This window comes from Bactrocera neohumeralis, chromosome 2 (assembly GCF_024586455.1).
Source record: "Bactrocera neohumeralis isolate Rockhampton chromosome 2, APGP_CSIRO_Bneo_wtdbg2-racon-allhic-juicebox.fasta_v2, whole genome shotgun sequence".
Lineage (NCBI taxonomy): Eukaryota > Metazoa > Arthropoda > Insecta > Diptera > Tephritidae > Bactrocera > Bactrocera neohumeralis.
In genome coordinates, this window is record NC_065919.1 from 27,952,976 (window position 1) to 27,977,921 (window position 24,946).

At 32.0% G+C, this 24,946-nt stretch overlaps 2 protein-coding genes across 13 annotated transcripts in view; both read left to right on the top strand.

Annotated features, from left to right (window-relative positions):
* The first annotated feature begins 395 nt into the window (after positions 1–395).
* Positions 396–3,441, top strand: LOC126767941 (src substrate cortactin). Of its 5 annotated transcripts, none has more exons than XM_050485769.1 (6): positions 396–459; positions 725–900; positions 992–1,395; positions 1,458–1,579; positions 1,644–2,612; positions 2,666–3,441. In XM_050485769.1, exons 2-6 carry the CDS (start codon positions 740–742, stop codon positions 2,753–2,755), a joined length of 1,746 nt encoding a protein of 581 aa, XP_050341726.1. In that variant the 5' UTR covers positions 396–459; positions 725–739; the 3' UTR covers positions 2,756–3,441. The 5 variants fall into 5 exon arrangements, with proteins under 5 accessions (XP_050341726.1, XP_050341724.1, XP_050341727.1 ...); XM_050485767.1 differs by having other exon boundaries at positions 450–516; XM_050485770.1 differs by lacking the exon at positions 396–459 and adding an exon at positions 525–623.
* Positions 3,442–5,208: 1,767 nt separating this feature from the next.
* The window catches only part of LOC126767935 (protein Malvolio), a 31,657-nt gene continuing 11,919 nt past the window's right edge, over positions 5,209–24,946 (top strand). For 4 of the 8 annotated variants that reach the window (XR_007669182.1, XR_007669181.1, XM_050485744.1 and 1 more), the window contains exons 1-10: positions 5,821–6,079; positions 16,349–16,559; positions 18,098–18,282; positions 18,502–18,666; positions 18,848–18,986; positions 23,192–23,347; positions 23,464–23,622; positions 23,709–24,154; positions 24,340–24,455; positions 24,523–24,614. Coding sequence is in view for 6 of the 8 variants with exons in the window: in XM_050485744.1 (XP_050341701.1) it covers positions 16,350–16,559; positions 18,098–18,282; positions 18,502–18,666; positions 18,848–18,986; positions 23,192–23,347; positions 23,464–23,622; positions 23,709–24,154; positions 24,340–24,455; positions 24,523–24,614 (1,668 nt within the window). In the remaining 2 variants the exon portion in view is untranslated. Of the gene's footprint in view, positions 5,316–5,820; positions 6,080–16,348; positions 16,560–18,097; positions 18,283–18,501; positions 18,667–18,847; positions 18,987–23,191; positions 23,348–23,463; positions 23,623–23,708; positions 24,155–24,339; positions 24,456–24,522; positions 24,615–24,946 lie in introns of those variants that run through there. The other 4 variants (XM_050485741.1, XM_050485742.1, XM_050485743.1 and 1 more) reach the window with 4 other exon arrangements.

Sequence of the window (24,946 nt, forward strand, 5' to 3'; positions counted from 1 at the left end):
TTCAATATGGCGAATTATATCGAAATGTTATCGTTGGAGTCTGTTCAGAAAAGTTCTTCTTCATGATAGCGTACAAATAAACTTCATTAAATTTTTATAAAACGACAAAACAAAATGTCTATTTATCGTTAAAAGTTAATCAACTATTAGTTGATTACGACAGAATATCTTAAATTATTGATTTTTGTCTGCATAGAGAATTACCTATGTCAAAATATGGATTACACCCACAATAAACTAAAATTTTCAAATTAATTAATGAACATTAAGGCTCGTTTCTGGTAAGTTATTAGTTATATCAATTAATAAATGCTATAAATTTAATAATATTGAATTGTGGTTAATATGGTGTCTGGGTAATTATTAATTACAATAGTACTTTTTGTGCTGTACTAATTGTGAGTTGTTGGCTTAACAAAGAAGAAGCATTTGCTACATTTACAAAAGGGATTCGTTGAAGTAAGAATACAATTTTCTGATTATTAGTAGACCAAGTAGTTAAAAACGGGAAATAAAGTGAGCAAGTTAATAATACATATTTAGAAAATCATAGAAATTCTAAGCAATGAAATATCATAAATCAGCCGTAGTCAACTATTAAAAAAACCGGCTGACCACTCCCTGTAGATAAAGAATACGAAACAAGTTTGATTGTAACCTTATCTTTTTTTTATTTGTGAACATATACACTTAAAGTGATAAAGACCCTTTTTATTTTTCGCAGCAAATTATAAGGAAAATGTGGAAAGCAACAGCTGGTCTGCAACTCCAAAACACTCAACCAGACGCTGATGATGATTGGGAGACGGATCCAGATTTCGTAAACGATGTCAGTGAACAAGAGCAGCGATGGGGATCAAAGACCGTCGAGGGAAGCGGACGTACAGCCGGTGCTATCGAGTAAGTATATTTGATTACTCATTTATTAGTCGTAATGTAACATAATTCAATGATTCACCCGTACAATTGCTGCCAATATATATGTATGAAGCATGGAAAAATTGCGTTTTGAAACTGAAAAAGCTGATCAAGATAAGAAGAAGAAAGAATTAGAAGAGCAAAATCCAGGTTACGGATATGGAGGAAAGTTTGGTGTGCAAAGCGATCGCATGGATAAATCAGCAGTCGGACATGATTACAGAGCAACAGTTGAGAAACATGCTTCGCAAAAGGACTACAGCGAGGGTTTTGGTGGCAAATTTGGCGTTCAGAAAGACCGAGTAGACAAGTCGGCTGCAGGTTGGGATCATATTGAAAAAGTTGAAAAACATGCCTCTCAGAAAGACTATGCGACTGGATTCGGTGGCAAATTTGGCGTTCAATCCGACAGGGTAGACAAATCGGCTGTGGGATGGGATCACGTTGAGAAGGTTGAAAAACATGAATCACAGAAAGGTAAAACAACAATTGCAATAGAAAAAATAATTTCATTAATAGAACTTTTATTTGTATTTTAGATTATTCAAAAGGATTCGGTGGCAAATTTGGTATACAGGAAGATCGCAAAGACAAATCCGCCATGGGTTGGGATCATAAAGAGGCACCACAGAAGCATGAGAGTCAAATTGATCACAAAGTGGTTTGTTATATAACTAAATATTATTTTTTATAGGAAAATAGTAATAATATTTGCTATATTATAGGGTTTTGGTGGAAAATTTGGTGTCCAAAGAGATCGCATGGATAAATCAGCTGCTGGTTTTGATGATAATGAAAAGCAACAGGTGGGAACTACATACACTAAGGTAAAACCTAACATTGAAGGTGCGAAGCCGTCCAACTTGCGTGCGAAATTTGAAAATCTGGCCAAAAACTCCGAAGAAGAAACGCGTAAAAGAGCTGAGGAGCAAAAACGTTTGCGTGAAGCGAAAGATCGTCGTGATCGTGAAGAGGCAGCCAAAAAGACTGTTATTGAAAATACGCCATTACCAGCAGCTGAAGAAGCACGAGCTCCACCACCAAAAGGCAGTCGTTCGTCGATTTCGACTGGTCGCGAAGGTGGTATCAGTAATGCTATAAGTGCATTCAATCAAATGCAATCGCCGACAACAGAAAATCCTCCAGCAGTACGTAAAGAACCCATAATCATACCTAAAGCTCAACCGGTTGAAATAGTAAACCAAATAGAAGAGAAACAACAAAGTCAACCAATTATGGCGGATGTTAAGCAAAATATCACAATAATTGCACCACCACCACCTGATGTCATACCATCTATTGAAATAGAGACTGCAATAACACCGCCACAGTTATCGTCACCAGAATGCCCAACGCAAGAACCGGTTTACGAGAACAGAGAAAGCATCGAACAAAAACAACAGCAGCAACAAGTACAACAAAAATCGGTTCAACAACAAGAAAGTTCGCAACAACAATCGCAAGTAGAAGAGAAAAAAGAAAACGAAGGCGCTGCACTCGATAATGCAGTGGCCACTTCAGCTGCTCCTACTACTGTTGCCACCACCGATGAAGCAATTTATTCTAATTCCGATAATTTAGCTGATTACATCGAAGATACAGGCATTCATGCGATTGCACTGTATGACTATCAAGCTGCCGATGACGATGAAATATCCTTCGACCCCGATGATACAATTACCCATATCGAAATGGTAAATATAATGACTAAAGTTTTTGAATAGGTAATTAAGTCTTGCTATTGCAGATCGATGAAGGCTGGTGGCGTGGTTTGTGCAAAAATCGATATGGACTGTTTCCAGCAAATTATGTGCAATTGATAAATCAAAAAGCATAAACAAGTTTATGTTTTCTTCTACATTTTTATACCATAAAGCGATCCGAAATGGTTGACGAGATAAATTTTTGCAAAAGTTAGTTTTGCAATAGGTTAAGTTTTGTTATAAAACTAAATTAAATGCTTCCTTAAAGGCTAAACTAGTGAAGAGACACTGCAGACATGTTAATAGTAGATATGGTTAAAAGTAATAATAATAATTTTTTGTAAATCATCCCTAACCAGTATTTACCTCAAACACATTAAAGCAACGAATTGTTTAAAAGGAATACATACATATTTATTCCTAGCTCATTTTTAATAAATTTAATTTGTTTAACTTTTACTCAACATCCAATTTTATGCAATTTTCAACAAAGAGACAAATAATTTTGTAAAATTTTAATTAATTACCGGTAATACTTAAAAGTATTTTGAATCAAGGAATGTTTCCTGAAATTTATTTCAATTTAAGGAGCTTGCTGAAAGCAAATATTGCCAGTAGCATTAACTAAGCAGAGCACAATTTCTGGACATTAAATAGCTCAATTGATTATTTAAAGATTGTTATACATTAATAAAATGCATTTTTATGGACATTGCATTTGACATTCTTCATATGTATGTGTATGTTTCTGGTTAAAGACTTAAATGTTACAAGTAGTGTATTTGTATGAAAAATATATAACAAAATTATAAAACATTCAGTACTCAGTGTTTCAATAACCAAAAAATTCTTTATTATATATTTATTGTGGTGGATAATTAATGCATAAATGAATGCATAATATTTCAAGACTATTGTGTCAAAATTTAAGTCGATTGGACTTTTAATTTCAAAGTTTTAAAGCTTTCCCCCACACGTTTTCAATGCCGGTTCCCCTTAAAACTCAAGAACTACAACACCGATTGTTTGGGAATTGTGAACACTTTCTATACCTAATTTACGAGATAATGCTGGAAAGTATTTTTATTTGTTAATATTTTTCATTATACAATAACAAATTTACTCGTTTTTCGCATAAAATTCGCGTTTTTTCCTTAAAAGTCTTCCCAAAAGGTGAGAAATTGAAATTTCGAAAAACCCTCCAGCGCTATCTGAGCAATGCGATTTATCTAAAGAAACAATTTTTAATTTAATTTTTAATACTTTAAAATGTCATACGATAATATACCATTAGTTTTTAAAAGGAGATTTTAACTGTTTCCAAAAAGAACATAAAAATGGGCATTGTTTTATACGACCTATTCTCTCTTCAATTACTACTTAAAATTGATGTTTAGAATTTTCTGATACTGCAAAAATATTTCTTAAATATGTATTTCTTTCATGTCCACAACTAAAGCAAAGTCAATATGTTGACACATCTTTGCGTCAACGAATTCATATCTCTGAAAACATTAAACGTTTTCCCTCTATGCAAGCATGTTACCTTTCAATAATTTTACAATATGCCCATCAAATTCATATTTTTGACGATATCCAGAACCGTAGGCGCCGACTTTAGATAAGACGTACGTGCAAAGTAGTGATTCATAATATCATGTTAAAAAAATCATGTGCATAACGAAACCGATGGATTATTTATGTAAAAACAACCTACCATGATATAAATAAAAGAATTTTGAATACATTGGGTTGGCAGATGTGCTTAATATTACCATTTCCTTCAAAGCTTTTTGATAAGGATTTCATTCTAAGTTTTCGAATTGCATATCCATATTCTCTCCAAATTGTTTATTTTTAATTTTTGAAACTATATTTTGGCATGCTATAAAATTGATAGAATTTCAAAGCTGTGTCGACGTTATGGATACAAACACTTCTTCGTAAGAGGAAGCACGCTCAATGGATCTTGGTATAGGGGAAATTTCAACTTTAAAACTACTGCCAAAATTTGTTATTACAAATATAAATCAATTTGAAACCCTCTTCATTGAAATCAACACTGTTAAATAAGAGAAAGATAACAGATTCTTACCGGACTTAATAAACTCTTTATTTAACCCAAAAATCCACTTCAAAATAAAACGTCCTAATAAACTTAAAGGCTTAGAGAATCAAAAATATAGTTACTTCAGCTACTTATCTTTAAATCCATAATCTTAAAATACTGAAAAAGATCAGCACGTAAATTTTAATTTTGAGTTTTGACTTATAATCTGCCTAGAGATGATACTTTAGTATAACATATAAGTTTTTAATTTAGAATAAAAAGAGTAACGCCCGGAAGACATAGAGCACGACAGACTGCAAGTGACATCTGTCAAATGTTAAAATCAACACGTTCTTATGGACACAGTTATTGAGGCAGTCTATCGCGCTCTATGTGTTCAGGGCGTAAACATTGTACATTAAGTTTCGTGAATTGCTATCTCCAAGTTTAGAACAAAAAATGATATCCACTGTTTTGTAATCTGGCAGCTCGTTCATTCTCTCGTATATGAATCGAAGCAGCGCCTGTGTTCTCTTCAGTTGTTGCTTGTTGGTTGCTTGCTTCGTTTGGATTGTTGGTGTTCGCTGTTTACCAATTGTTGACGTTTCTCGTTCGTTGCTGTTGGCTTGTTGGGGAAGAAAAGTGTACGAGTTTTGCTTAATTAGCGTTACCAGACAATTTCTTTTCATCTACTTGTGTCGAAGAAAATTTTCCTCTATGTACTGTGCTTAAACTGTGGTAACACAGAACTCGGAAGAGCAGGGCAAAATAAAATTTTCTTAATTAATTTCAATGAAGTGATGTGGAAAACAATACGATCGTGGTATATATGACATACAGTTGTTTTGTGTGATTTTTAACTTTTGTCAAAGAAAGAATACCGTGCAAATATAATTACATGATTCTATGAGCGTGAAGTAGAACAGATTTGCTGAAAAATCGCACACAAGAGAAAATGAGAGTATAAGACATATGCCGAAAATTCAGCTGTTTAATGTTTCTCTTTTACTTTTCTTGTTGAAGAAATTATAAAATAACCATACGAAGGTTCAAAATAGTAAAAATATTGAATAAAGTGCTAATATTTACGTTGTACAATATATAAACGATAGTGCCTTAGCTCTTAATTATTTTCTATACAAATATAAGTTTTTTATTCAGATAACTTTATGAAACAAGTAGTTAATGTGGATGTGATAGTTAAACTACTCCAATATAAAGTGTTCTGCGTTCGCTTGCATTAAAAAATTTGAAAATAGTTGCTGATTAATCATCAATCTCATTTATATTTCGCGCGTTAATTTGTAGCGAATGAATTGTATAAATACAAAAACTCAACTTGACACACATCAGTAAAGCTTTTGTTGGAACAATTGGCATCGACAAGCACAAATATCTGTACTTTCAAGTATGTAAATAAAAGAGAATTTCTTATACATATATATTCTATATGTTGCTATGCATATAACATTATTGTATCAAAGTATATATGTATGTACTTCAATTTTTAAGTGGCAAAAAAACCGTGGCAAACTTCTATATATGTTTGTTATTTAGTTGAATTTCTTATCAGTGCTAATTGCTGGCAGTCGGATGTTGATTATATTAAAAAAATAAGTTCCTCTAAATTGGTGAAATAGCTTATTGACGAGCCCTCAAGAAAGTAAATTAATTGTTGGTAAATGTTGAACGCTATATTAGAATACTAATATATTATCAATATATGTTTCTTCATATGTTTCAACGTGTTATCACATAGGAAACAAATTTTGCACACTTTTGTAAAAAGCCTTCTTGCCAACGTAGTCAAGCCAGCTGTTTTTATGCTTTGGAATTTGTGCTATAATATACAACTTTCTTAGTGTTGCCAGATAATTAATTAGTTTCAATTATAAGTTGCTATAAAATATTGAGTTAACGCGATAAATAAAATGCATTTTTATGTAATTGTAATAAAACGTTGAATTCTTTTTTTTTTACTAAACCCCATATTAATATACATATCATACCTAAATTAGAAATATAATGAAATATATCTCTTTTTAAAAATTAAAAAGGAACACTAAATAATTAGCACAAAAACTGGAGTTTTAATGCCTTTTTTTGGCATAATAATTTTGCGGTTTTGAACAATATTTTATTATTTCGAAAGTGTTTGAGTACAATATTATGGAGATGAATGCAATTCCTTTGTCTCTAATTATGTAAAATATTTATTACAAAAAAATATTAGACATATATTATTTTTTGAAAACTTTTGATAATACACTTCTGCAACTTTAGATACGAATAAAAAAAAGTTCGATAATTATGTAATTTCAAGAATTATTTTTCCAAATGTGACATAAAAATATGGAAACTATTTTTCAATTATTGTAATATGAAATATTTTTTTTTTATTTCTCGGCCGAAACAAAAACGTATGTCAAATTCAACTATTTCTATTTTTAAAATTTTTATATTCGGCCGAAACAAAAACGTATGTCAAATTCAACTATTTCTATTTTTAAAATTTTTATATTCACTATTTTAATTTAGACTTTATCAATTTGGGTTAAAGTCTTTTTATCGCGTCTACAAATTTAATTACTTATATTATAAGCCGCCTATTTTATAAAATGACTGACAATATTGTCAAAACAGATAATTTACATGTTCTCAGTCACAATTCGATAGGTGATAACTGTTTTGCTCCATTCCAATTTTGACGAATTTAAAATCAAAAATAAAATTGTCGCTAGGTTGATAACTATTTTGTTCGATAAAAATATGTGTTATCTCTTTGAATTTTGTGGATTTTAAAATTAAATACATTATTGTCGCCAGCCCTATTCTATGTATTAATATTATATATATTTTTGCATTCTATAGTGTCTATTGATTGAAATTTGATTAATCACTTTATAAGCTTCATTGACAGCCGTCTATTTTATAAAATCACACTGAATATCTTTCCTAAGAAAGATATTTTACGCATTGTCAGTGACAATTTGATCCTTGCAAACTGTTCTGTTTTATGACAATTTTAAATTTTGACAAATTTAAAAAGAAAAATAAAATTTTCGTCAGTCCTATGTAATGTGAGTAAATGTCACTCCAAACCACTCAATATTTTGGTTTAATGAATATGTAGACATTGAGTATGCTGAAACATACATACAAATGTACGAGTACCATAGTCACAGATAAAAAAAAATAGCGTGTGCAAATTTCTTTGTTTTCTCGACATTCCTTCGTGGTTTTATCTTCGCTTTGTTCTTTATTAGAGTAAATACACATAATTGGATTCCCCCAAAGGGATTCACCACTAGACTATGTGTGTATATATACTATTACATACATAATTACATACTTATATACATACTTATTTAAATATCTATATACATATTCAGTTTTCTAGAGTTGTTGAGATATTTTTATATTTAAGAAATTTTATTTTACTTGCCTCTGACAAAGTGTACATTTTTTCAAAATTTATTAAAATCCTACTAATTAGAATTTCTTTTTTGTTTTATTCTCCACTTATTTACTATTTCTAAAATATTTACTTTTATTTACAAAGTCAGAAGGCATATCCAGTAAAAACACTTTCGAACTTGGGAGGTCAAGGCTAGCTCTCTTCAAAGCCATTAATTTTATTTGACACAGTCAGATCGGATGCCGTTTTAAATGTTTTCTTAATTTACAAATATTAGTTTTTGTACGGAACTTCAGTCTTTGCATCAGTCACCTGATTGTTGGGCTGCTCTAGGACGTTTTCAATTTAGCTGGTCCCGCTGGATCACTAACATCGATATCGGCTCTCATGTAATTTATTATTTACCTGAGAGTAACAACAATGTTTTCTGGTTACATTCCACGCAAGAGGGTATATAAATAGCTCATTCAAAATTGCATCTCTTTGATTATGTCAGTTGTTTGTTCGATTTGCCAATCTCAAAACTTGGGGTAATCGAAGACAGCTATTATCAACTGCCAAAAAAGTCTCTAAAAATACTTATTTTTCAAACATGATTTCAGATTGTTGTAAAATCATTTAGACGCTTTGTAAAAGTTGATTCTTGATACAAGCCTTTTTTGTGAAGTTATGCTATTTGATTAGTTGTTCCATAAGTACGCACTTAAGAGTAAATATAAACAAAACATATGTAAACTGAAATGTTTAAAGCGGCAATACTAGTCATTTCGGTTAACAGCTATAAAAGGTTCTAGGCACCAAAACAAAATTTCGTACACGTTTCGATAACAAATTTACGCAAGGTGCACGAGTCATTCAAGGCAAAATGTGTTGAGGGCAATGTATTTTCAGCAAAAACACATATGTATGTATGTACACATGTTTATAGGGCAATAGTGAGGACGAGTAGAGTTACAACGTTGTCTTATGTTGATTTCAATCGACTTCTTCTTCTTGGCAGAAATTATTTGTATCAAGATTTGATACAAACACATACATGTGTATGGATATATGGATGTATGTATTTAAAATACACTTGTAATTTGTTAAATTATTGGTCGTGAGCGTGCAAGAGCTTTTTGAGGTAAGCGCATGCGCAGCACCGCTATAAACAAAGACACACTAAGAAGCTGTGAACCCATCAAGTGGAAATAAATTGAAATAAGAAAGCGAGAAACTGTCAAATGAAGAAACAAATTTTTAAATTTAAAGCGTGTCTTTGTGTGTAAGGTACATATATGTATATGTAACTAAACGCTTATGTATAAATTAATTTAAAAAAACCTTCTCTGTCCACATTTTGTACTCATTAGGTTTTCGAAATATACAAATATAACAAAAATACAGATTCTTGCGATTCTTATTAAATTTCATTTTTTTTTATAAATAAACCATCAATTTGTCAAAATTATCTAAGTCAATGACTTTATTTTCAGTCGAACAAAATTGTTTCCGTTTAACCAAACCGAAATATTTCAGAAATTCATTCATTCGAATAAAAAATCGTATTAAATTTATTAAAGATCGCTTTTATGGGTTGGTCCTGAAAAAAGTTCTTAACTTCAATCTTTTACATACATACATTTTTTTTCCTCTAAAAATAGCTTTTATTGCTATTATGTGTGTCTGGTCTTAATTTACAACTAGTTCATATTTATCATGGTTAAATATTATTGCCTTTGGTTTGTTTTAAAACAATCTACAATGGTTTCTCTCTAAACGAACTTGTCAGTTGGCGGAGTAATGATTTTAATATTTTCAAGTGCAGAAATTTTAAAATAAAAATATAAATAATGTTTATTCTTACTTCAATCCGTCTGGATTGAGTGTATTCATTTTGCCTACCTCAAGTTCATTAAACTTTCCATTGCTCATTTCGAAATTCGGGGTATTCGGTATATTTAAAAAATGCCGCACTTCATTTTTGTTTTTGCTGCATTCAACTGTTGCAGAGACACTTTAGCAATGGCATAAATAATTAAATATTTTATTAATTATTTTCACATACAGCATTTTTTTATATTACATTATACGCATGTATCTATGTAAGTATGTTTGTAGTATATGAGTACATTGTTGTAGTGCATATGCAATTGCTGAAACACCTGTGATGCACAAATAAAAACAAAATGTATGTTCACAGTAGCGGCCAAAACAAAAGCAAGTGAAAACAAATTTTCAAGTATTGTTTTCATTTTGCTTATAATTATAATCCGTTAACGCAGTCAGTAGTAGTAGAAATAATCAAAATATGCCTAACGTTTGTCAAGCCTTTGTCGGGGATTCTGTTTCAGTGGTGGAGTGCTGTTTGTCATTAACGCTGGTTTAGCGGGTTCTTAAACAACAAAAATTGTACGGTTTTACCTTCCACGATAATACCAAAATTTTTGTCTTTGCAGCAACCATAATCAGCGGCTCATTCGTTACTTTCAAGATATTTTTTATGCCTGTACATGGTTAATCACAACAACTGTTGACTTGCTTTTAATCGAGTAAATTCCGTTGTAAATGCTATATTTATTCACTTAATCGTCTTCTTTATTTTTTTTATTTCGACTAAATTCGGTCAGCATATGTATTTAATTCCTTTTCAATAAAGTAAATTATATTAATTATTTTATCAATCATTCCAGTTATCATATTTATTGGTAGGTGATAATTAATTAAAATATAATTTAAGGCTTACTTAAAGCAAAAATATTCTGATGATTAAAAATTTAACTTATTAACTTTAAATGACTAAATCTTCATTAGCCTTTGAATTTAATCCACTTTAAATTTTCACAATTTTGTTTCGTCCGGTACTGTACGCACTGAGAAACAGAGCTGTGACAATCAGACATTGCAATGTTATAAATAATTGCAACGAGTATAACGCAATGTTAAAGTAAAAAAAAGTTAAAACAATTACTGAGGTTCATTATGCAAGTACACTTTTATTATAGAGAAACAAAAAATAGTAAGATTTTGTTCTTAATTTTAAAATTCTTAAAAAATCTATGTCGTCCCCTCAAAGTAATCCCTCTTGGCCCTAATTAACTTCTGCATAAATTTTTTCCAATCCTCGAAACAGTTGTTAAACTGCCAGTTTCCGGAATAGCCTTCAATGCGTGTAGCGATTCACGTTTAATGTCTTCAATTGACTCGAAACGGTTTTTCCGGAGCGGTCGTTTAAGTTTGCCGAATAGCCAGAAGTCACACGAAACTAAATCAAGTGAATATGGTGGTTGCGGCCAATATTGGTTGAAAATTTGGCGAAAAACTCTGAAGCATTCATGCAGTATGCGACGGTGCAAAAACAGAGAGTTGTCGGCTCATAATTCCGTCCTCTTATTACGAAAAATTTGAGTGATTTTGCAAACGAAACGCCGAATGCCCTTATGTACTTCAAAAAGACAAGCAAGCGTACACTAAACATTGATTATTTTGATGTGACATTTGGCACAGATGTCGCTGACAGTCATACCCAATGGGGTTTCGCGAGAAATTTACATTAAAAAGTCTTAAAATTTTTTGTCACAGTAGTATACTACATTTTATTTACGTATGTTGATATCAGCTCTTCTTTATGCTAAACAATAGGTTTGTTCTAAAACGAAGATTGCTGAAAGCTTGTCCTCTTCAACAATATCAAATTCGGTCCAACAAAAAACCACTATAATTGACTTTTCTACCCATTGCATTATTGCAAATCAAAAATCGAAGTGTAAATGCATATGATATGCGTTGTTGTTGTATCGGCACAAAAAGGCTTTCCCTTGTAGAAGGATTCTTCTGTGGTGGAAGTACTTGATCGGACGCTAAGTTAGAGTCTTCAGGTTATGCACATAGAGAAGTCTAATGTTATGTTTACCATACATTCGAAAGTACATAATTTTTCAATATTATTATTGTTATTATTTTTCAAGGACATTATATTAAAAAAAACGAAGTCAATATTCTTACTGATTTTGTTTCCAAAGAGGGTAACGCAAAAATTCACATGTTGTTTGATCCCATTAATTCTTTTTAATATTTTGATATAAGAAATAAGTGTTCTTAGTTAATAATTTATGTATATTATTTTTATTTTTGTTAGCACTGTTCTGTTCTTTATAAACAGAAGAGTAACCCAAAACAAGCTCTTCATTGACTATCTTTTTTAGTTTTATATTGGTTGTATTAAAACAAGAATTCCATTTTCGTTACTTTTGTACTTTCTCTAGGAATTGTTTAATTGTTTACTAATCATTATACACTTAACAGACTTTATAGGTACTCTATCATAAATCTGCCAGAGCTCCTTGTGATTACCTGAACTTAGTACAAACAATTGAACGCATATGAGCACCGTTATAATCACAAGTCCACAAACTGCAGATAAGTTTGCTATGAAATGGTGTGTGTGTAGATATTATAAAAACTGATGTCGTACTCAACTGGCATTTGGACCAAATTTCAAACATTATGGAAATTTTTGGTCTGTTCTAAACTTTTCGTTCCAATCGAAATAAAGTAGTTAAGTGCCGTCAATTGCGTTCGGAAAAACTCACGAAAGTGATTCAAAATGACTTATTAAAATTAATTAACGGATATCTGAGAATATTCGAATAATAATTAGTTTCACATCTGTTAAAGTATATAAAACAAAAGGATTAATAAAAAATCGTCTGAGAAACAACGAGTATTGAATAATGCTGGGTTCGCATTACATATAAAATTATAGTTTCATGCATATTACTTAATATACATAAATAAAGTCAGTTCCCTTGCGTATACTTGTACGCAATTAATATTCCCGTTTTCTCTCTGGTATTATTTCTCTCATAAAGAACGCAAAGCGGAGGAAATTCAAGCGAAAATGCGCTTGATAGTGAAAAAAAAATATTGAAAGTGTTCAGTTGCATAATATTTACCTACTTACCCTGACTACCCAGGGTTGAAGTGCGCCCTGTGTTTCATTTGCATAATACTTATAAAAAGCCAAAAGCAAATTAAGTCATTATCAGTGTAGTTTCTAACTTAAATTGATAATAATAAAAAAATGCCGATATTTGATTTTTATATACATACATATATACATATATTATATTAATGGTTTTTGCAAAAACTACACCCACAAGTATTTATGACCTGAATAGGGCATATTAAGTTTGCATTAAGTTTGTAACACCCAGAAGAAAACGTCCGAGACGTTCCAAAGGAAAACGGGAATTAAAAAAAACAGAACAAATGGTTTTTTCGGCTAAATCAATTTATTTTATACAAAATAGTCTCCTTTTGCTTCAATACAGCTTTTTGAACGTTCCAAAAACATGTCGAACGAGTGTTTTAGCTCGTTGGCCGGCATGACCTGACCGCCAGTATGAGGATGCAAGGCTTTTGAATGGTCTCTACATCTGCATAACGCTTTCCTTTCATGGGCAAATTCATTTTCCCGAAAAGGAAGAAGTCGCACGGTGCCATATCCGGTGAATACGGGGAGTGGTTAATGGTTAAAATGTGATTTTTGGGTAAATAATCGGTCACAAGCGTCGATCGATGAGACGGCGTTTTTGGTTGTCAGTCAATTTGTGCAGAACAAACCGCGCACGTACCTTTCGTAAGCCCAAATGTTCGGTCAAAATGCGATAAATCGTTGCTTTGGAAATGTTTAATTCTATTTCCATGTATTTCAATGATGATTTCGGCTGATTTTTGATGAATTCACGCACAGTTTCAATGGAATTTCCGGTGATCACGGATTTGTTTGGCCCACATGTTGATCGCCATTTATGTCCTCACGACCACTTTGAAAACATTGAAACCACTCGCGCACTCGTCGGGATAGGCAATCATCGCCATAAACTTGTTTCTTCAATTGAAACGTTTCGGTAAAAGTTTTACCAATTTTAAAACAAGATTTAAAGTTGGTTCTTTGTTCGAATCCCATTTTCGCACCGATAACACAGACATACTGACACGTAAAACGCATTAACTTCAATTCCAATCAATGAAATGTCATGAAATTCTCACTGGACAATCGATAAAGATAGCAGATTCTAACGCACCAGTCGACATATAGATGGCGCCACAAGGGGGCGCTAGATTCAAAAAGTCCTGTTTACTTTGGAACGCACCTTGTATGTAAACGCTATAATCTCTGAACATATTCTTCTGACCATTAAAAATCAATATAAACATCATAATCAAGTATCTTTTTTCCTTTTTAATTAACCTTAATTCGACTTGAAGATTTTTTGTATCAAACAATGTGGCTAGAAAGAGGTGTCTTCAATTGGATGCAAACCCTTGGCCGGTTACATTTTCAGATATACAAATTGTTATACATATAGATAGTATAATTGCACCTGTGAAGGGTATTATAGATTTCATGTAAACGAAGTTAGTGCTGTCAGGGAATGTCAAATATTCGAGAATATTTCCAATAATTAAATTGTTTTCTTCTTCTACCATAACAATTAGCCAGGCGAACGTTTATCGGCGCCCCCTTTCAATGTGCTTGTGGATCTACGCATTCATGCATAAAGGAAGCAATCATTTGTATGCTTTGCCGCTTCTCAATTAAACTTGAAATGAAAGGCGAAGTTGTGCTAATTACATCAATTAAATGGACGATCGCATAACACTAAAGAAATATAATTGAAGCTGCATATAATCATGAAAAAGATTTATTAACGGAGAAATTTGATATTTTTACAAAAAGCCCTACAAAGAAAATATATAGATCTATGGGAGTACAGATACAAGTGTATGTAGCGTTTAAATTCATATGTATTTAAACGGTAATAGCGCAAATTTCCCATTATTATAGTTAATTGTTATTACTAGCACTTCACTGATTTTCAGTGATTTGAGATTATTCTTAATTAAATCTAAAACTTTGAACATCTTCAATACTGGATATATTCGTAGCACATGTTTTAGCTAGTCTACATACTTAGTGGTTATTAGTCCGTTGAACCACATACATACATATGCACTTAAATGCCCTCGAAGATTTTCTAATAGGCGAACACGTCTCTAAATTTTGTTTAGAAAATGTCAACAGTGCATTTCCAGAGAGTCAAAACGGAAATTGTTACCGCTGTTCTAACACCAGAAACGTTCGATAAGGCAAAGCCAAAACTATATTAAAAAACTCATATAGTGTCAATAAACAACATTCGAGGTAGTTATAACACTTTATTGCGCAGAGTTAGAGATGTGGATGAATGAGAAAATTTTATTGTATTTTTAAAATAGATTGGAAAAGTATGAATTGTATGAAGTTGGTGTATTTTTTTAATTGTTTGGCGTCACCGGTATCCGGATGTTCATTTATAATTAGAGATTAGAGATGCATTTTTTGTTGTCAAAGTAGCATAATTCTTTTTTTCGGAAGCTTTAGAATACTTAGGGGTGACAATATTATTGTCTAAATATAAATTCAAATCCATTCAAATTACGTAGAACGACGTTGTCGTTGTATCTGTACAAAAAGGCTCTCCAAGTAGTCTGGGAGGAGGATTCTTCTGTGGTGGAAGTACTTGATCGGACGGCAAAATAAACTATTGCTGTTACTTTTCGTTGGTTAAAAGTTGCAAGGAGAATTAGTAAGATTCGACAGTTCGACAATAAACTATATTTTTTGGGGTTTCGCTCTTTCCCCCTTCCTTCCTTACCTTCGCCTAAGTTTAAATCAATACACAGTCTGGTTCTCGCCGAATATTTTTCTTAACACCGGTCTGCAATGAAAATACTTCTCATAAATTCCATTTGTCACTTATATTCGATTTAAAACTTATATTTCCGTCCATTTATCGTTCGGCTAAACATCTTTCAGTTGTTTTATTTTTTTTACAACTTGGACAGCCAAACTGACTTTCTTCCGGTTCGGCAATGGTTTGGAATTAATGGCGGCAAAATGTTTGCAAAAATATAAATAAAATGAAATGTCGGTCTGCACAGCCAATGTACATATATTTTATCAGCTATAAGTGGGATGATTACTTCGCTGTTCGTTGGGATGATTTCGTGCCTGAAATTTGCTTTTACGTTTCATTTGGAAATTTTATAGTGTCTTAAGGTCAATTCTCGTGTAAGCTTTCTTTATTTCATTTATCACTTAAATATTAATTCAACCTAACTGTTTTTATGGAGTATAACGCTTTTTACATAACTTTAGGAATGTCTATATACATACATACTATATGTATATAATAATAATTAACTGTTATTATTTTTCTTACATTTCAATAGTATGGCTTCAAATGGATCATTTTCAAAAAATACCGATCAAATTGTTGAACCTGCAGGCAGTTCATCAACAACATCGCCGCGTACCAGCACATCTCGAGCGCCACATCAGCATCTACCGAGTGTTTTACCCGATGAGGGCACATATCTGAAACCGAATGCGAAACAAGCATACTTCAGCGATGAAAAGGTGCTCATACCACAAAATGATGAGGTGAGTGTCTTAAAATTTCCTTAAATCAACCAGAGAATTCAAAACTACAAACATTAAATTTGAATTACTATTTACATTTACTTAATATTAATAAAAAGTTCACCTTATAAACCAGTAAATGCATTTATTTGTGTTGATAAAACAATTCATATACCGTATTTTGAAATTTTGTACCTGCGTTATTATTTATTACGAATAATTCGTGTTAATACGAATCACTAAATGAGCCTGTGATCAGCACTAGTTATCCGTTGATCAGTCGAATCATCTGTTATCAGCGTTGATTCGTTAACATTCATATAAGAGGATGCACTGGAAATTTTTATATCAAATAAATTATCTCAAATTTTATCAAAAGAGTATAGATGACAGCCTTTATTATTAGTATGTTCACATTGATCCATTAGTCGAGTTTTTTGATAAATTTGGAGTTAAACACTAATAAATCACGTTAAGGCGTTAGGCTAGTCGAGAGCCCATTGAAAATACTCTATTTTGACAATTTATTCCGCGAGTAAGGAAAAAACAATTAAATCTCTCTCTTTCAGGCTTTATTACGTATTTGAATGTATAAAAATTATGTTGTATTGACATTTTGCCAAAAAAATGGCACCGATTAGACCAATTTCATGATGGTTCTACGACCTTAAAGTGAACTTTAAATAAAAAAATCGAGCATAAGGCTACCATTAAAACTGATCGATCAATATAAAGCTAAAGATATTTTTTTATACCCTTCTATACTATAAAATATACACCTGTGGAGGGTATTCGATGTTTTGGTGCAGCCAAAGTTAACGTTTTTTCTCGTTTTCACATTTGCTGTTACTTATTGCCGTTACTCGCTTTAACTTTAATTTCACATTTTGTTTTTGAGCGAGGAATGACAGATAAAAAAAATGTTCAGTGCACTTCTTGTGGTTTTTAGAATCAATATGCTTCAATAAAACCGCAGCTTTATTGTACAAATCAATAATTTTATTAAATAAGCCTGACTGAGAAGTTCAAAAACTTGAACTTGATGTAAAAAACCGCGGCGTATAGGAATTTGATATTTGCATACACTTAATACAGCAAATACTGCACGTGCATTTTTATACGAAAACAATAAACAAACATACATACACACGCACCCAAGCATTACTTTCAATTACTTGACACAGTTTTCACAACGCAGTGGGGTGCATTAACGGTTTTGCGAAAATTGGCGACATGCAACATGCGTTTGTAATACATGTAAACATACAGCGCGACTTACAATAATCATTTCAGGTGGAATATGACTTATGTGCGTGTGATTGTTCATAAATGCATTCAATTGATCTTACTGAAGAGCAAACATGCCGCCGTCACTGGCAGAAACGCACACATACTCTGTATACTCCCACATAATTATTTTCATATACATACATATAGTATATATACATATGTATGTATGATATAAGTACATTTCTGTCATGCAATATACATATTACAAAAGCATTGAAACTCATTCTGATTGTATCTAATCTCATTGCATTCTTTGTGCGCACATACAGACTGGCTTTAGCTTTCGCAAATTATGGGCATTCACCGGTCCTGGGTTTCTCATGTCCATAGCATACTTGGATCCGGGCAACATAGAATCAGATTTACAAAGTGGAGCGGCAGCAAAGTATAAAATCTTATGGGTACTTTTATGGGCCACGGTTTTGGGTTTACTGATGCAACGTCTGGCGGCGAGGTACGTACACATATAGGTGCATATTCATACAAACATACATACATTTGTAACAAGTATGTTGTAAGATTTTTAACTTTACGACCGCATTTAATTTACTAACAAAAGTTGAATGAGCGTTACCTTGCATTTCCACATTATGTATGTACTACCTACATATACCTACAAACATACACATGTATATTACATATATTAATTTATTTGCACTTAATATGCCGTCAGGTTGGGTGTTGTGACGGGTCTACATTTGGCCGAGATGTGCTATCGCCAATACAGAAAGCTGCCGCGCATCATTCTTTGGATAATGATTGAGATTGCAATTATCGGCTCGGACATGCAGGAAGTGATTGGCACAGCGATTGCGATATATTTATTGTCAAATAAAATGTAAATACACACATAAACACTAATTTAATTGCTTGTTGTTAGCTTTTTATTATTAAATGTTGTAAATGATTTAAATAGCTTTTTATTGTTAAATATTTACAAATTTGCTCGTGTAAAAGCATAAACAATTATTAATTATACTAATACTTCATTTTTCATGGTATTTGATTTTTTCTTTTAGCGTGCCGCTGTGGGGTGGAGTGCTGATAACAATTATCGACACGTTCACATTTTTATTTCTAGATAAATATGGTTTGAGGAAACTGGAGTTCTTCTTTGGCTTCTTAATCACTGTAATGGCGGTTACTTTCGGCTATGAGGTAAGTTGTTAATAATTTTAAGTAAATTCTATAACTATTAACCTAAAGTTCGACTGCGCCGAAACTATCACATGTGCATTTCTAAATCTAAATCTGAAAAAATCTAACGCTTTCCAATGTTTGTATGTTTGACATTAACCTTCAAGTCGAATTTTTGTTACTTAATAAAGATATACGATCTTTATCTTGATTTTGAACGTTCAGTTATATGCTATAGTTGCGTTAAACAATAATCCATATTAAATTTTGTAAAGATGTCTTGTCGGTTAAACTAATTTTCCATGCAAGGACTGAAATAAGTTACAAATTGGTCCCCAAACCCAAGCTCATTCAAAAAGCTGCTTATATCAGACAACGCTTGAGAAACGTCTCAGGTCTTGAAAACTGCGATACAAGGTGAATTATAAAGTACACTTAGTATCATATTAGGGTTTATTATATGACATTTACACTTCACTTCTCATCTTCGCGAGCTAGGTTACTTTAGATGAGTCTGGTAGGCTAATAAGCCACACATAGACCAATTTTGGTCACTTGCGTTGCCAGATGGAGTGCCGTTACGTTGTTCAGTAGAAGCAGTAATTTTTTTTATATGTCTTTGCTTGACGAATTTTAATAGACTCTCTGACGATACCACTAACAGTACTTCTTCCTTATGATGGCTTATACCGCGGGCCATCAAACGCTTAATTGTTGCGTTGACAATGCGAGACAAGTGTGCAAGAGATACTCAATTGTTTCTATAGGCGTTTGTTTTCTAATATAGTACTATAAAAAGTTTTCTAGCTTAAGTTTTTAAAACATTTTATTTTAAATTAAAAAATTTACGGAAATTAAGTGTTTATGCATATGTACCCATGTTAAGTGTTAGACAATATGAATTTTTGTTACATATGTATGTATGTATGTACATATATGGAAATTTTGTAAGGAATGGCACACACAAATACACTGCAAATACATACATTTTGCTTAGCTCAATGATTTCAATATAAAAATTGCTTCTCTAAACTGTAGCTTCCGCTTTAAAATGTTTTTGCGTTCGTTTGTTTTTTTTTTTTACTTATCGTTACTGTAGTTCTGTATATACATATACATATATGTAGGTGCGAACTAACAGTTTTATTTTTATTTGCATTAATTTGCAGTTTTTGCGGTTTTCAGAGCTTTGCTTTTGTTCCGCTGCGAGTTATGTATGCGTTTAGACTATAACCATACATATACATACATACATACATATGTATGTACATCTTATATAATAATATGTATCGGTTGTAATGTTTTTTAAAGCAATCAAAGCAGTATCAATTACTCCATAGAGTATTTGACTATTTGAAATTTAAAGAAAAATGCTTTATAATTATTATTTTTGTTATTTTATTAATATTGCAATATATTAATTATTTTCTCGTATTATAATCGAAATGTTTCCTATCAATGTAATGAAATATATACGAAAAATTAAATTCAAACATTTATATAACATAATTTAACATGCTTATATTTTTTGAACATTATCAATTAATTGATATTAAACACCAAAGTAAATAGCGAATTATTTTAATTTCGTACATTATTCTAACTAATTTCAAAATAATAATATTGGCGCATTTAATTAGTATAATGTATTAATTTAGTGTGACACATATTTATTTACCTTAACTTTACTTTAAAACTATGTACATACATACATGTATACTCATATTGCGCCGTTGTAGATTGAGGGTGAACATGTTATGAAAACCGAGATTTAAGTGTCTTTAGTTGCTAATAGTTTGCGAAATACTCAGAAAGTTAAAGCTCCGAAAAGGTAGAAGGACTAAATGTTCTATTTCAAAGTTGTAGGAAAGGTTTCATCGTCTTTGAGATTCGGGATTGTGGTTAAAATTTGTATTTTTCAGAATACGAACTCTTTGGTAGTCCTTTTGGGGTTTTGGGAGAACAAATCTCTCGATCTTGTTTATAAATTTGGGCGCAATTTAATTTTCCCGATACAAAAATATAAGCATGAAGACATGTGGTCCTCTTATTTTGGTTTGAATGCGTTTCACAGAAATTACATTACCAATTACTTTAGATCTTAATGTTATGAAACCTCTTTTAGCTAAGTTTTGTCCCCTTTCTTGAAGTAGAGTAGCGCAATTTTGTCTCTACTCCAGCTCAAAATCAAAAAATGATGTATTATTTTTGGCGGTGTGTATTAAAAATTAATTATATAAAAATCCTGTTGTCGAACACTCTTAATAATTTACTTTGAGTTGTAGATTCTTGCATCTAGAATTTCTCACACATATAGTTTTACGTTCATGTGTATGTAATATATAAGTATAAGAGAATAATTTTTAAGATTTCCACATGTTCGGGACTTTTTCTATTCACCTTCTTATCAGTTGCCGCCCCGTTTTGTATGCAAACACGTATAAAGAAATATACTATTATATTGTGCCTATCTATGTATGTATGTATGGACATTTATCATTGTAAAAACATACATTTCCTGATTGTATGTGTGCACATCGCCGCTTAAATTTACAATGTCAACTATTCGCGGCGAGTCTTTCAGCTTAAATGCCTTTAACTTGGAAATTCGCTATTTTTTATTTCATTTAATTTTTGCCTGTCTGTCAAGTCCGCCTTACAAATGGCACCCACAGTATGCAAGTATGTTCACATATATATGTATGTATGTATGGTATGTAGTTGGTAATTTACAATGCCACAGATAAAAATGTAAACATTTGTGAAATGAAGTTTTCCAAAGAAATGATAAAAATGTCTCTTACATCACTTAATTATCAGAAGAAAGATAATGACCGGCAGAAATAAATCAATCGGTTGAATTACTCCAACGTCGTACATGCACACGACCATTTGATTACATTCAGTTCACTGAATAATTTAACTAAATAAACATTTTTATTTGGCAGTAAATTTTAAAATCTCTTATATGATTAAGAAATGCACATGATAATAAAATAAATAAATTTATGTAAAATAAATCAATGTCTTTCAGTAAGGTTGTGTGTACAAAAGTAGATAAATTTAACTTTGCAGGGAAATACCCTTGAGTCCCTACTCATAGTACGTTTTTATTGGTTAATATAGTTACTACACTACAAACAAATAAAAATGCCTTTTATATAATAACAAAAAAAAAATCAAAAATTGTCTAACAAACTAAGGCCAGATCTGTTTCCTTCATACCCGCTATTTAAGTTCATAAATTGGAAATACTATACAGTAATTGATTTAAGGGGTAGTCAGAGGCACGAAAAAATGAGAATTTTCAGTATTTTTCCCTTTCGTTCAGGCCCGAGTTTATTATGTATTCTAAAAGTTGTATAAATTTCATTAAAATCTACTTAGCGGTTTTCGAGTTACAGTTGTCACCAGTTCAAAAAACATAGTTTAGAGAAAAACGCGTTTAAAGTTTCACACCAGCGCTTTGAAGTGCCCGAGCTCTCTATGTTATTTGTCGAATAGCTCAAAAACTAATTATCGGCTAAACGTGAAATTTTCAGAGAATATTTTTAAGATATTATTACACTTAACGAAAATGCAAAAAAAAAAAATTTTGAAAATTCTGACTAGCCCTAACCCCTTAAAGTCGTTCTTATGTCATCAATAAGCTAATTTGTGTTTATATTTCGTAACTCCCGGTACATGTCATAGATTTTGTATATTATACTTTACCTAGAATCTAGTTAGCCCTGTTGTCATACTGAATTAATTTTTGCCTAAGAGTAGAATTTTTTGGGTGTACCCAGAATCCACACTACATAAAAGCTTGCCGAGAATCACACTAAGTGCCTCCTGTTGTACCCACAATTTTCTATGAAATACAGAGTTGTTTGCAATAAAACTCTATGCCGCGATTGTCGCAGAAGAATTCAGCTTGTCTGTCTGTTTCATAATTCGCCACATTGGAGAATACGTGGATTGAATTCAGACAATATTTGTCTCATTCTTTTCTGATGGGAAGAAAGAAGTGTAATTATCTGAGATATATTGCCAATCTATCTCACGTGCTGTGTTTGTAAATTTACATTCAGATTTACAGTGAGTTCTTATATATAAGCAGGATATAATATTAAGTTTGTTGTCTGAGAAAGATAATATTTAGTTCTTACTTTAAAAAATTTATAAGTATGTATTCATAATAAAAAATGTTTCTTTCACTAATATCATATTGGATTTTTTTCCAGTACGTTGTCTCAGCGCCTAACCAGGGTGAAGTGATGGAAGGAATGTTCCTGCCGTGGTGTAAGGATTGTGATGCAAATGTTCTACTGCAGGCTGTAGGCATAGTTGGTGCTGTGATAATGCCCCACAATTTGTATCTTCATTCCGCTTTAGTCAAAGTAAGTGTTTCAAAAAAAAAGAAATATAATAATATAATAATAATTGTATTAAAATAACGTTATTTTAATAAGCAATAATATATTTATTTCTAATAAATAAATTATACTTAAAACAGTCACGTGATATCGATCGTCGTCAACCGAAAAGAGTTAGCGAGGCAAATTTCTATTTCTTCATTGAAGCGTCGGTGGCGCTATTTGTGTCATTCATTATAAATCTATTCGTCGTAGCTGTCTTCGCACATGGCATGTTTGGTAAAACAAATCAAGATGTGGTAAGTAAAGATATCCAATGAAAAGGCGTCAAATCTGGTCAACTTAAGTGAATTTCCGTGCTAACAATTATTTTTTTCTTGTTTAGTTGGATGTCTGCGTCAATCAAACAATGTACGAAGACGCAAAAGCGTCATTTACGGATTCGCACAACAACACCGATCTCATCGATGCCGATCTTTATAAGGGAGGTCTATATTTGGGTTGCACATTCGGTGCAGCGGCTATGTACATTTGGGGTGTTGGCATTTTGGCCGCTGGTCAGAGCTCCACCATGACTGGCACATATGCGGGACAATTTTCAATGGAAGGCTTTCTGAATTTGCAATGGCCACGCTGGCGCCGTGTGCTCTTCACGCGTTTAATCGCCATCATACCCACATTCTGCTTGGCCTTCTTCACACGCATGGAAGATTTAACTCATTTGAATGATATTTTGAACGCAGTGATGTCGTTGCAGTTGCCTTTTGCCGCCATACCTACGATAGCATTCACATCGTGTGTGGCTATAATGGGTGAATTCGTAAATGGCCTGTGAGTATATGTAACGCTTATTCTTAAATTTTTACAATATTGCTTTAGTTTTGGTATCTATCTCTGCCTCAAATACATTTTTGTTAACATTTTTCGCTTAAAATTTAAAAAAATGAATGCTCTTAGTTTGAAAATATTTTTAAAATCCTATTCAATGTTAATGTCTTTTATTTTTATATGAAAAGGGCGAACAAGGTCATATCCATAATGTTAACCATAGTGGTAATAACGGTAAACATCTACTTCGTTGTTGTGCAAGTGCAGACGGCGTCTTTGGAAAATGGTTTATTAGCATTAGTTTGTAAGTATTTTTGGCACTTTTCTGAGTGTTAATGTTTTAGCATAAATTCTAACGGTAATTTTTACAGGTATAGGAGCCATTTTATATTTGCTATTCAACTTGTACCTTGTGATACACATGATTGCGTGCATGGGCAATCAAAGATTTGTCAATAATAGGGTAAGTTCCATAAATTAAACCTTTTACAAAAAGTTATATATACATACAATATATCTACATATATTTGTTGTATATTTAATAAATGAGTCTTCTTTCGAAATTGTTATTGAACATACTTACAACCTTGACAGATTTCATACTAGCTTACATAGAGTATTTAGTGTTTATGGAATTTTTACTTGACATCAATTTATAACCACACTTATACATTAAACATAGTTGCACTGGTGTATAGGCGCCAAATTAATTCTACAATTAAGCACTAATCTCCCACTGACAATTATAAGGTACTCAAAATTGACTTATAATATTTTCACCGCAACGACTAAAGT